Genomic DNA, 10,323 nt, shown 5'->3' with positions numbered 1-10,323 from the left:
TTTTAGGGCGCCGGAGCGTTCCAAGGCAGTCGCAAGAAGCAACAAATTGTCAACATGCTCTTCTTTGGTGTGCCAGTATCAGCAAACTTTTAATCTCAGCAATGGCCAGCACAACTTGGATGGCGGCATTGGATTCTTATTTGTGTTGTGTTACCTGAATCGATGTTAACAGACTACAATGACATGAACTTTCAACTAAAGCGTAGAAGCTTTACTTGATTGTTGATTCAGAGTTTCACAGGCTAAATTAAGGCGTGCGCTCACAGAGATAAAATCTCTTTGGTGTTAGGCTGCTTTCTATACTGCTAACAAAGCTTTCAAGAAACATTTTCCAAACTTCTAAAAATATAGTACGCGCATATCCTTACAGCTATGTCATAACAACATGCAGGTTCTTGTGTCATAACCAGTAACTGGATTAACAATCTTTCTCCCTTGGACTTAAACAGGACAACAACCATACAAAACCTGCCAACACTCTCCATGATGCTTGGAAACTGCTCTCGCCGCCTGCAGCAAACCACGTCTCGAGGATGATGCGGACCTAACCTAAGCACTTTTCTTTGAAGATTTCTTGTGGATTTTCTTCTGGGGCTTCAACTTATTCGATCCGGATGACGATGATTGCTTGTCTTTCCTCCTCTTGTTGTCCTTCTTCACCTTGTACATCGTGATTGCCTGGCATCAAAGTTATGTACACCTGCTGTTAGATGGTGGGCTAGACAAATGAAGCAACATATATACTGAATCCTGGAGGCTTGCCTTGCTGACATCCAACGGCTCCTCGAAGTTCTTGGCCAGTAGACTGTTCAGGATCTTGTCGTTTTGCTGTTTCTCCAGGTTGCCCATTCCTTTCCCTTCAACGACAGGGAGGAACTGCAGAAAAGAAAACAGTTAAGCTAATCCAAACTATCAACTCACAAAGGCACTTGGATTTACAAAAGCAAATAAGTTCATAGAAGAAAAACCTTTCTGTTTTTGCCAGCTTTCTTGAGAGGTTTCTCGCCAGGCAACTTTTTGTCGAACTTTCCACCGCTAGCTGTTGCCGCCGAAGCCATACCAGCAACATTCTCGAGGTCTTCCTTCTTAGCTTTTCTAGGCAGATCAGCTTTAGTTCCTGTGATGGGCACGGACGTGGCAGCAAGCTGTATATGGCTGCATAATGTTTTTCAGAAAGCTGTTATAAACTTGAGTTGCCAATGTAATTAATGAATAATAAACTAGGTAGTGCATGAGTTATATAGATGATACTAGCTAGTAGGAAAGGATTACCTTGGCAGAGCACCAACTTTTGCAGCATTCTTCAAATTTCCAAGTCTGTTCTTTTCTTGTTTATCTACCCTGCCCTTCTTCTCTTCCCTTCTTTGAGCAAAAGGATCAACACCAGGCTCTGCAATAAATCATACTTAGTTAAAAGGGTAACAGAATGCAAACATGTTTTTAGTCGCATACATTTTAGAACTAATTCTATTGACAATTTAGACTCGAAAGATTCAACCAGCCATAAATGAAAAAGATTACCGGAGAATAAAAATGATAGGTGGACTAAATCAGTGTACGAAGCAGAAGTGTGCAGGTTGTCAAGCATTTGTGTCACAGCACACGACTGCAGTAGGTACTCGGTGGGGTTAAAGCTTGAAATGCTTGCTACTCTTGTTAGTTGTTACAAAACAAGATTGGTAGTCGTTAGATTCAATTAGTCAAAATGCAAAGAGCGTTGGAGATTTAAAATGAACACTGGACTAAATCGGTGTACATAAGCAGAAGCATGCAGGCTGTTAAGCATTTGTGTCACAGTTCATGCATGGGGAAAGCAAGCTTGAATAGATTACTACTCTTGCTACAAAACAAGATTCACCAGCCATAGATAGAGAAGACAAATTGCTCACCATCTGTCAATTTGGCTTCAATGATGGGAACGTCTCTGTCATCATTAACACGATCATAGCCATAAGTCCGCTTCCAGGAATTAGTTTGCTCGTCCCATGCACGCTTGTTCTTCTTGTGCTTGATAATCCCTGCAGGTATGTTCCTGTCATATCAAACCCAAGCAAGTACACTTGCAATAAAAAGCATTCAGCAAGCCAGCAAGAATAACAGGCTCACCTTTCGACTTTGCGAACTGCTCCCACTTGGTAGGAGGCTTCGGCCTTGGTAACTGGTGACATTAAAGAAAAGGATTCAACATCTTGCAGTACATGCATATATTATCATAACATAAGGTCTGTCCAGCTTAATATCTCTTTTAAGGATTAGTGCAGAGCAAGAATGAAAAATTAGAACCCATACAAACGATAATTGAATAATACGCTGGCTGGGGCAGCTGTACTCTCATGCTAGTATGGTACCCTGGCATCTGTTGTAATGTACACACCCTACAGGCTACAGATATCAATTGCTCCACTACATCTTCCGCATACAAAAATCGCAAAATTAAGCATAGGCGTATGTACCGGAGCAAGCGTCCCACTGAAACCCCACGCTAATCTACCAACGCACTCGCAGAGTAGCAGTGGCCAGCAATAATCATTCTCTAAAACAAGTCGACCAACATCAACCGACGGTGCCGAGCAGAGATAGCATGAGGGGGAGAGAGAGGGATGCAGTAATATTCTCACATGCTTCTCGCGGGGCAGGCGGTTGGCGGGCGGCGGGAGGCGGACGACGGGGCCGTCGCGGCCCTCGGTGGCCGGCAGCGAGAAGAGGGCGTTGGCGACGGCCTGCGCCAACTCCGTGGCCTTCCGCAGGCACTCCTCTCGCAGCTCCGCCCTGGAGGACGCGGCGGCGGCGGCGAGGTGGTGCGAGGGGTCGTAGGCCAGGAGGTGGCCCAGGTCCACCTCGAAGTTGGTGGCGGCGGAGGCGGCTGCTTCTTCCGCCGCCATTGCTGCTGCGGCGAGTGTAGGCGGGTTTGGTGGAGGAGGAGGCGTGGTAGTGCTTGGTTGGGTTTTAGTAGTAACCTGGGCTGGGCTCCGGGATACGGGCTGGGCCTCTGGGCTGGATAACTGAATACATTGCGTGCTTCGTCCCTTCTGGGCTGGGGGCCTATGCTGCAGTTTAACCTGGATGGGTCACTTGAAGCCTGAAGGGCAATCGGTGTCGACATCTTTTTCTTTTTCTTTTTTTTTTGAGAATGGTGTCGACATCTTCCTACCATTGTGATCTAGCCGCCGCCGCCGCCACCGCCTCCGGGGCGGCCATGGCCGCCGGTAGCCCTACATTGCTATTCTTCTATGCACAGCGAGTATGTCTTGCATTTATTACACATTTTATTACCTGATATGATCTGCTCGGGGACCTACACATGTGTTACTATCGTTCGCAAGCCGTTTGACAGGATTTTGGTTGATCTATGTTACTTTTGGCACCAGATGATAGCAGTGAAACTCTTAACATTCACACCCACAAATTGCTTGCTTGACAATTTACTGTCATCGTACCTCTAGCTAATCAGGTTTCTGCGTAGCCCTCAACTTCCAAACCATCAACTGTTTACAGGATTACTCACTGTACCAACCTGAACTTTCTTTTGCAGTTTGCATCTTTGCAGGCACAGAATGGACATTATGTTCTTCTGGTTTGGCTCGCCAAACCTATCACAACCATCCTCCTTTATCCGGGATTGGGACAGAATGAATATTATGCATATGCAAAAAACTGAACTGGAACCATTAAGATGGTAAGTACAGGATAATGAAACATCAAGGTGGTCTCTTGCAACATACAGTAACAAACACAGGCATGCAGGCAGCCAAACAAAAGCGGCTGCTCCAGGATCTCATGACACCATAATCCACAGGAGGTTCTCTCTCTTTCAACTAACTGCAAACAACAAGGGACAGATATCCATCTACCATTCCATTCCATCCATCATCCCTAGTAACCCTAGAAGCACAGCTACAGATTTCTGCTACTCACCAGCACCAACCTCTACTAGACTACCACTCTGATCACTGACTAGCTCTGGCTGAATCTGGTTATCATCTGGTTATCACCTTACCTTACCTCTCGTCTGTTGAACGGTCTCATGGGCTTGTTCACTTGGGCCCCTTCTTCCACAGCCCGCTCATCCTCCGCAGCACGCCGCTGTTGCGCCGCTTCGGGGACTCCTCGTCCGAGAACGGCGACCCCATCAGCTTCCCGCCGATGGACCCGTTGTACTCCGTGTCGAGCGACCCGGTCCTCTCCACCATCCGGCCGCCATTGTTGCCCGCGAGGGCGGCGGCGGCGGCCTCCGCGGCCTTGCGCCACTGGTCGGACTGCACGCGCAGCCGGCGCAGCTCCGCGTCGGCCTCCGCGCTCGCCGCCTGCGCGGCGTCCAGCTGCTCCGAGGCCCTGGCGGCGCGCCGGCTGCTCTTGTCGGCCTCCTCCGTCACGTACCCGAGCCGCATCCGCACGTCCTGCTCCGCCGCCTTGGCCAGCTCCAGCTCCGCCACCGCCGCCTCGTACCGCTGCTGCACGTCGGCCTCCTTCCTGCCCGCCTCCGACTTGAGGGTCTCGTTCTCCTCCGCCAGGCTCTGCAGCGCATTCTCCTTGTCCATCAGGTTCGCCTTGAGCTCCGCGATGTCGGTGATGGACTTCATCAGCTTCGCCTCCAACTCTGGCTGCATTTCACTCAGCCCATCTGACCTGTGAACATCCTCCTGCGCCTTGCCTGTCAGTGCTGCCTGCGCTGCCATGAGCTCGTCAGTCTTGCTCTTCAGCTTGAGCTCGATATCACACACTTGGCGCGTGCACTCAGACTTGACATTCTCCAGCATCTCATAAACCGTCTTTGTCTCGAAGGCCATCCGAGTTTGCTCCTCCTGGTACCTCATCTCAGCCACCTCAAGCGCCATCCTCAAGTGCTCAATCTCGGGGTCAGGACTTCCACAGCTTCCATTGACGTCACTGATAGGATGCGCGCTCTTTTTCACAACTTCAGTCAACGGACTGCCAAAGCCACCATTGGCATTGCCTGCCTGTGCCTCATTCAGAATTTCATTACCTGCAGCCTGAGCTTTCTTCAGATCTTCCTTGAGCGATGCTTCCCGAGGTTTAGACTCACTGAGCTCGATGTCCTTTGACCTCAGGCATTCCTGCAACCGGGCACCCTCAGCTAGGAGTGTGTCAATGGTGGCCTTTGCGGTCTCAAGCTGCAGCTTGGCCTCAGTTGACATGGCATTCGCATCAGCTGCAGCCTTGTCACTTTCACTGACATTTACTTTCAGGCCTTCAATCGTTGCAAGCCTGAGCTCCATCTCCTGCTTCAGCCCCTCGAGCTCAGAGTCTGCATGCTCACATTGCTTGGCACGGGCTGTATCCGATTGCACCGTCGCCTCCAGCTGCAACTTCAGCCTCTGGATCTCAGACAAGGCCGAGCTGAGTGCAGCGGCATCCACTGACTGCTGTTTCTGCAATGCCTCAAGCTCGGCCTGCCAGGTGCGGTCACGCTCCTGTTGGATCTTGCGCAGCTCCTGGAGACGGGATTCCTCTGCTGCTGAGAGCTCGATAAGCTGGCACTGGGACTCTTCCAGTTTCGACGATGCATCCTGCCCCTGCTTCTTTGCTTCATCAGCCTCCTGCTGTGCTTGGCGCCTTCGTGCCTCTGATGCGTTCAGTTGTTCCTTGGTCTTCTTGAGCTCATCTTGGAGCTGGTTGACCTTAGAGTCCAGCTCAGTTAGCCTACTTGGGCGCTTCTTCTGAAAATTGAATGCAAGACAGTATGAGTTAAGCACTATAAATGAAGCTTGCTGCAAAAGATTCTGCATTTTCCAGTGCTAAACTGATTATAGATGCTAAAGCCTATCGCTACTTGAGGGTGCATTGGAATGTACAAGGCATTTTGAGAAATGGAAGTTCAGTTCTTGTAAAGAACATTGAAGGGGGTACTTTGGAATGTCGACTGTTTTTGAACTGAACAGAAAGCAGCAAATCTAAATCCAGTGAGGGCAATCAGCAACGCAACGACTGCCAAACAAGTAACTTTCTACCTCAGTAACTGGGCTCCGTGGTGAACGGCGCTCAATGACCTTTGGGCTCCTGTCTGTAGGTGTCCTTGTTGGTGTGATCCCTGCAGAGTCAGTTTCGTTCCCTCCGGTTTTCGCCACACGAGACGACCGCGGTGTTGCTGGAGACGTCCTCTGCGGAGCATCTGAAGAGCCATTCCTACTGAACACAGAACGACAAAAAAAAACTTAGTATAAAATACATATCTAATGCTAGTATTTGTATAAGAAAGATGAACGGTGCATAATATTAATTACTAGTATGTATGCTCAGCAGCTTTGCATTCCAGTTTGGTTATTCATTTCAAATCAAATTGACAACATTCACTTGCAATAGAAAAAAGATCTATTCTACAGTGCTGCTAATATGCTACCACTAACAGATACTACAAATCATACCACTATCTTATTGGCTTGACAAAGATAAAGAAAGAAAAGGCCTAGTCAACACAAGATCTGTACTGGTAAATATTATTTCACTATGCAGAAGTAAATGGCTATTTTGACCTGCACTGGTCCCAGTACATTAGACACATTTAATACTATGAACGATATGCCATCATTTGGGTACTGCTGTCCACCGAGGTGGTAGACACTGGCTCAGAGACGCACATGCATGTGTAGAAAGGACTACAGATAGATGTGCTTGGCAAACAAACACATGCACAAAAGGGAGGAAGGAAGGAAGAAACACATGGAAGCTACCTGGTTTTTGAGTTCTGCATGATGAGATCCCTCACCAGATCCTTGTGCACTCACTCAACTTCTGCAAAAATCACTACAGAAAGTAAATACATGATTGCTGATTAGCTTGAAATAACTACAGTGTGAGGTCATAAAAAATCACAGGATGCAGATTACTAGCAGTTCAAAGTTCAAAAACCCACAGCAAAGTTGAAATGCCAAGGAAAATGGCATAAGGACTAATTAACCTGACATAGTTACAGTTCATGAAAGCTGAAGAAGAAATGACGCTAGGCCATTCCTCTTTACATCCAAATTTAAAAAGTGCAGCCTCACACGCCCTATAGCCTCAGGCAGAGGTAACAGTACACCAAGCTGCACTGCACACAAGGACTTTGGTCCAATCTAAGGAGCCGTCAGGTTGAAGGAATCCAGCAAACAGCAGCAAACCTACTCCCACTACAAACCTAAAATATTGCAGACATGGCAAACCACCCTTGATTCATGCAACCGGCACAGCGAGCACCATGGGCATCCATTCCTCCTTTCCAGGGTGGGGAACAATAATGTGAGCCACCCTGCCTTTCATGGAAGGGAGTAAAGAAATGGGGGTGAAAATTTTCAGAGGCAGGGGGGAGCTGCGGTAACTTGCACAGTTACAGAGAAGGCCCCTTTGACTGTGGTGATAATGAGGCGTTGTTATTATGAATCTGTCCCCAATGGGCGTAGACTAGGTAGTAGATCCTGCTGTTGCAGGTTGAGTGGAGTGGAGGAATGCATTGATGGGGAAGAACAAGTGCAGCAGGAGGAGGAGGATAAACATTTGCTCAAAAGGATGATTGGCATTGAAGCACTGTGCAGATTTCTAGTGGTAGTGGAAACTTGCAACGGATTGATAGCGGATTAGAGCACGGATGTTGTACAAGCCGTAACAGTACTGGGAGGGCCATTTATTCGTGGGTTTGTACTGCCCGGCAAGAACAAGGAAAGGGGGTGAAGAGAGATTCAGAAAGGAGAAGAACTTGTTCCAAAGAAAAACACATAGTAAAACAGATCAAAGCATCTAATAAAATCCTGAGCAAACTGCAAAGTATAGATGCTAAAAAAGAAAGCGTAAACTTTTCTTGCACTTGGGTCTTGGGTACTAACTGCTCCTGCTCAACAAACCATGGAGAACATGGCGGCATCCAATGCCAAATCCCTCGGCCTCTCCGCCCACTACTACTCCTACATTCACCGAATGAAATGGGGTAAAAAATATCTCCTCCCCCCCTCCCCTCGCCTCTTTCCTCACGGATATGTACAAGAACACGCGGTGGTTTCCGCGAGAGCAAGAACCGAAAGAGCGGATCGAAGGCACGCCATTGCAGGGCAGGGAAGAAAAAATCTCTTACCTATCTCTCTCTCTCTCTCTCTCTCCTCCGGGTCTTCTCTCCTGTTCTTGTTCTTCTTCTTCTTCTCACTCCTCTCTCTCCACTGCTGCGGCTGCCGCTGTCTGCTAGTGTGTGACTCCGTGCGCCGAGCCGAGCGTCTTCTCCTCTGCTCGCCCCTCGGGTCACTCCCACGCTCGCTCCCCTTTCACTCGCTCCGATGGGGGCGGATTTCCTGCGCCCGCTGCGCCTGTGGCCCCTCCTGGTGCGCGTGTCTCTTCCGGGGCGTGCGGCCTCGCGGGCCCACGCGTCGGTGTCCCGCCCGCCCCGCCGGACCGTTCCCTGGTCTCGAGGAAGGAAGGGTAGAGGCCTTGGCTTGGCCTGGTCTCTTCTCGTCGCCTACCGAGATGGATGACCTGACGTACAGGCGGGTGGGGTCCGCGCGTATGTGGGCCCGGGTTGTCAGCGTGGTGGATGTGAGCACAACCGCACAAGGAGGCGTGGCTGGGGGAGTCCCGACGAGCGCGGGTGAGTCAAACGGGCATCGCGCCTCTGACCCTGCGTCCATCATCGAACAGGAGAAAGGTGAGCTTCGTGTGTATATTTTTCTTGTTCGTTTGGATTGGAAAAGGCATGCTAGCACTACCGAGTTTCCATGTGTTTACTACTATAGATGGTTATTAAATAAAGGTTTTTAGGGAGGGCAGGATTTGGAGCTGTATGTGTTCTTTTCTTGGGTCTTGCATCATGGCGCCGTAGTTTGCAAGCTAAACTTGCGGTTAGTTGGAAAGCCTCGGGCAAGTGCAAGTGTCGTGCATGCACATGTTTTTGCTTTGTGAAGGAGAGAACAGGAAATAGGATGCACGTGTCATCATTTCGTAACTAGCTGGAGTAAATTGCAAAAAACCATCATAATTGAGGACCCTAATTTAGAAAACCGCCACCATTCGTTTTTTTTTTCAAAAAACCACCTACATTGTGGTGACAGTTTTCAAAAAACACTGATCACTAAATTAGAGACGTTTGACAAAAAAAACTGACCGCTGGATCCCACAGTCAGATGCCACGTTGCCAGGACTGAGATAACGACGTTACTAACATAACCAGCCCACCCCCACCTCACGCATCTCTCCCCACCCGATGCCGTCCAACATCCCACCGCCGGCGGGGGTCGTCGGAGACGTACCCGCGCAGCCACATGGAGCAGCCCCATCGACGACAAGCCGCCGCAGCCTGGCGGCGCGCCGCCCAGGGAGCAATCTCCCGCGCCGCAACTTCCCCGTCACTCCACGACCGCCGCCAATTTCCACATCCCGGCGACGGATTCGAGCACCGCCGGCTTCCATGCGCTGCCCGGCGACGGATCCAAGCGACGCCGGCCCCTTGCGCCGCCCAGGGAGCAATCTCCCGCGCCGCAACTCCCCCGTCGCTCCACGACCGCCGCCAATTTCCACATCCCGGCGACGGATTCGAGCACCGCCGGCTTCCATGCGCCGCTCGGCGACGGATCCAAGCGGCGCCGGCCCCTTGCGCCGCCCAGGGAGCAATCTCCCCCGTCGCTCCACGACCGCCACCACCCATGTGCTAACGGGCATTCCACCCGCCGGATCCAGCACCTTCAGCTTGTGACCTCGCCGGCATCGTGGGCTAGCTCCTGGGCATGAGGAGATCCAGCACGGCGCCACTCCGATGGGCATGACTGGAAGCAGCGGCTGGCACTGACGGGGGACGGTGATGGACGCAGCTGTGCACAGCTCCACGCGCGCCCACCGCGTCCTGCCGGACAGCGGCCCCCGGCTCGGCCACGACCAGCCACTTCACCGGCTGTGCCAGCCACCCCCTGTTTCCTCCGCTTGCCGCCGTCCGCTGGTCTCCTGAACATGCCTCCTTGGTCCGGATGCTACCGGCAACGAGCTCTCCGGCGAGCTCACGAACTGCTCGGTGGAATGCCAGAGAAAGGGATTTAGAGAGATAGGAGATGCTGACAAGTGGACAACAACAACAAAGCCTTTAGTCCCAAACAAGTTGAGGTAGGCTAGAGGTGAAACCCATAAGATCTCGCAACCAACTCATGGCTCTGGCACATGGATAGCAAGCTTCCACGCACCCCTGTCCATAGCTAGCTCTTTGTCGATACTCCAATCCTTCAGGTCTCTCTTAACGGACTCCTCCCTTGTCAAAATCGGTCGACCCTGCCCTCTCTTAACATTCTCCGCACGCTTTAGCCGTCCGCTATGCACTGGAGCTTCTGGAGGCCTGCGCTGAATATGCCCAAACCATCTCAA

The 10,323-nt window shown here is 50.6% G+C and overlaps 2 protein-coding genes across 5 annotated transcripts; both read right to left on the bottom strand.

Moving 5' to 3' along the window:
- Window positions 1–315: 315 nt before the first annotated feature.
- Window positions 316–2,922, bottom strand: LOC123107573 (ribosome biogenesis regulatory protein homolog). The gene is made up of 7 exons (XM_044529547.1): window positions 2,619–2,922; window positions 2,107–2,158; window positions 1,890–2,018; window positions 1,273–1,390; window positions 969–1,155; window positions 763–876; window positions 316–678 (listed from the first exon to the last, which is right to left on the bottom strand). Exons 1-7 carry the CDS (start codon window positions 2,880–2,882, stop codon window positions 550–552), a joined length of 993 nt encoding a protein of 330 aa, XP_044385482.1. The 5' UTR covers window positions 2,883–2,922; the 3' UTR covers window positions 316–549.
- A 752-nt stretch (window positions 2,923–3,674) lies between these two features.
- Window positions 3,675–8,297, bottom strand: LOC123107543 (interactor of constitutive active ROPs 2, chloroplastic). Of its 4 annotated transcripts, none has more exons than XM_044529534.1 (4): window positions 8,063–8,297; window positions 6,690–6,750; window positions 5,970–6,144; window positions 3,675–5,678 (listed from the first exon to the last, which is right to left on the bottom strand). In XM_044529534.1, exons 2-4 carry the CDS (start codon window positions 6,707–6,709, stop codon window positions 4,035–4,037), a joined length of 1,839 nt encoding a protein of 612 aa, XP_044385469.1. In that variant the 5' UTR covers window positions 6,710–6,750; window positions 8,063–8,297; the 3' UTR covers window positions 3,675–4,034. The 4 variants fall into 4 exon arrangements, with proteins under 4 accessions (XP_044385469.1, XP_044385455.1, XP_044385462.1 ...); XM_044529520.1 differs by having other exon boundaries at window positions 5,970–6,147; window positions 8,063–8,296; XM_044529527.1 differs by having other exon boundaries at window positions 5,970–6,147; window positions 6,690–6,762; window positions 8,063–8,267.
- Between the last annotated feature and the right edge of the window lie 2,026 nt (window positions 8,298–10,323).

The sequence above is a fragment of the Triticum aestivum genome, chromosome 1B, assembly GCF_018294505.1.
Source record: "Triticum aestivum cultivar Chinese Spring chromosome 1B, IWGSC CS RefSeq v2.1, whole genome shotgun sequence".
Lineage (NCBI taxonomy): Eukaryota > Viridiplantae > Streptophyta > Magnoliopsida > Poales > Poaceae > Triticum > Triticum aestivum.
Note: the sequence above shows the minus strand (reverse complement) of the source record. Positions and strands in the feature narration are given on the sequence as shown.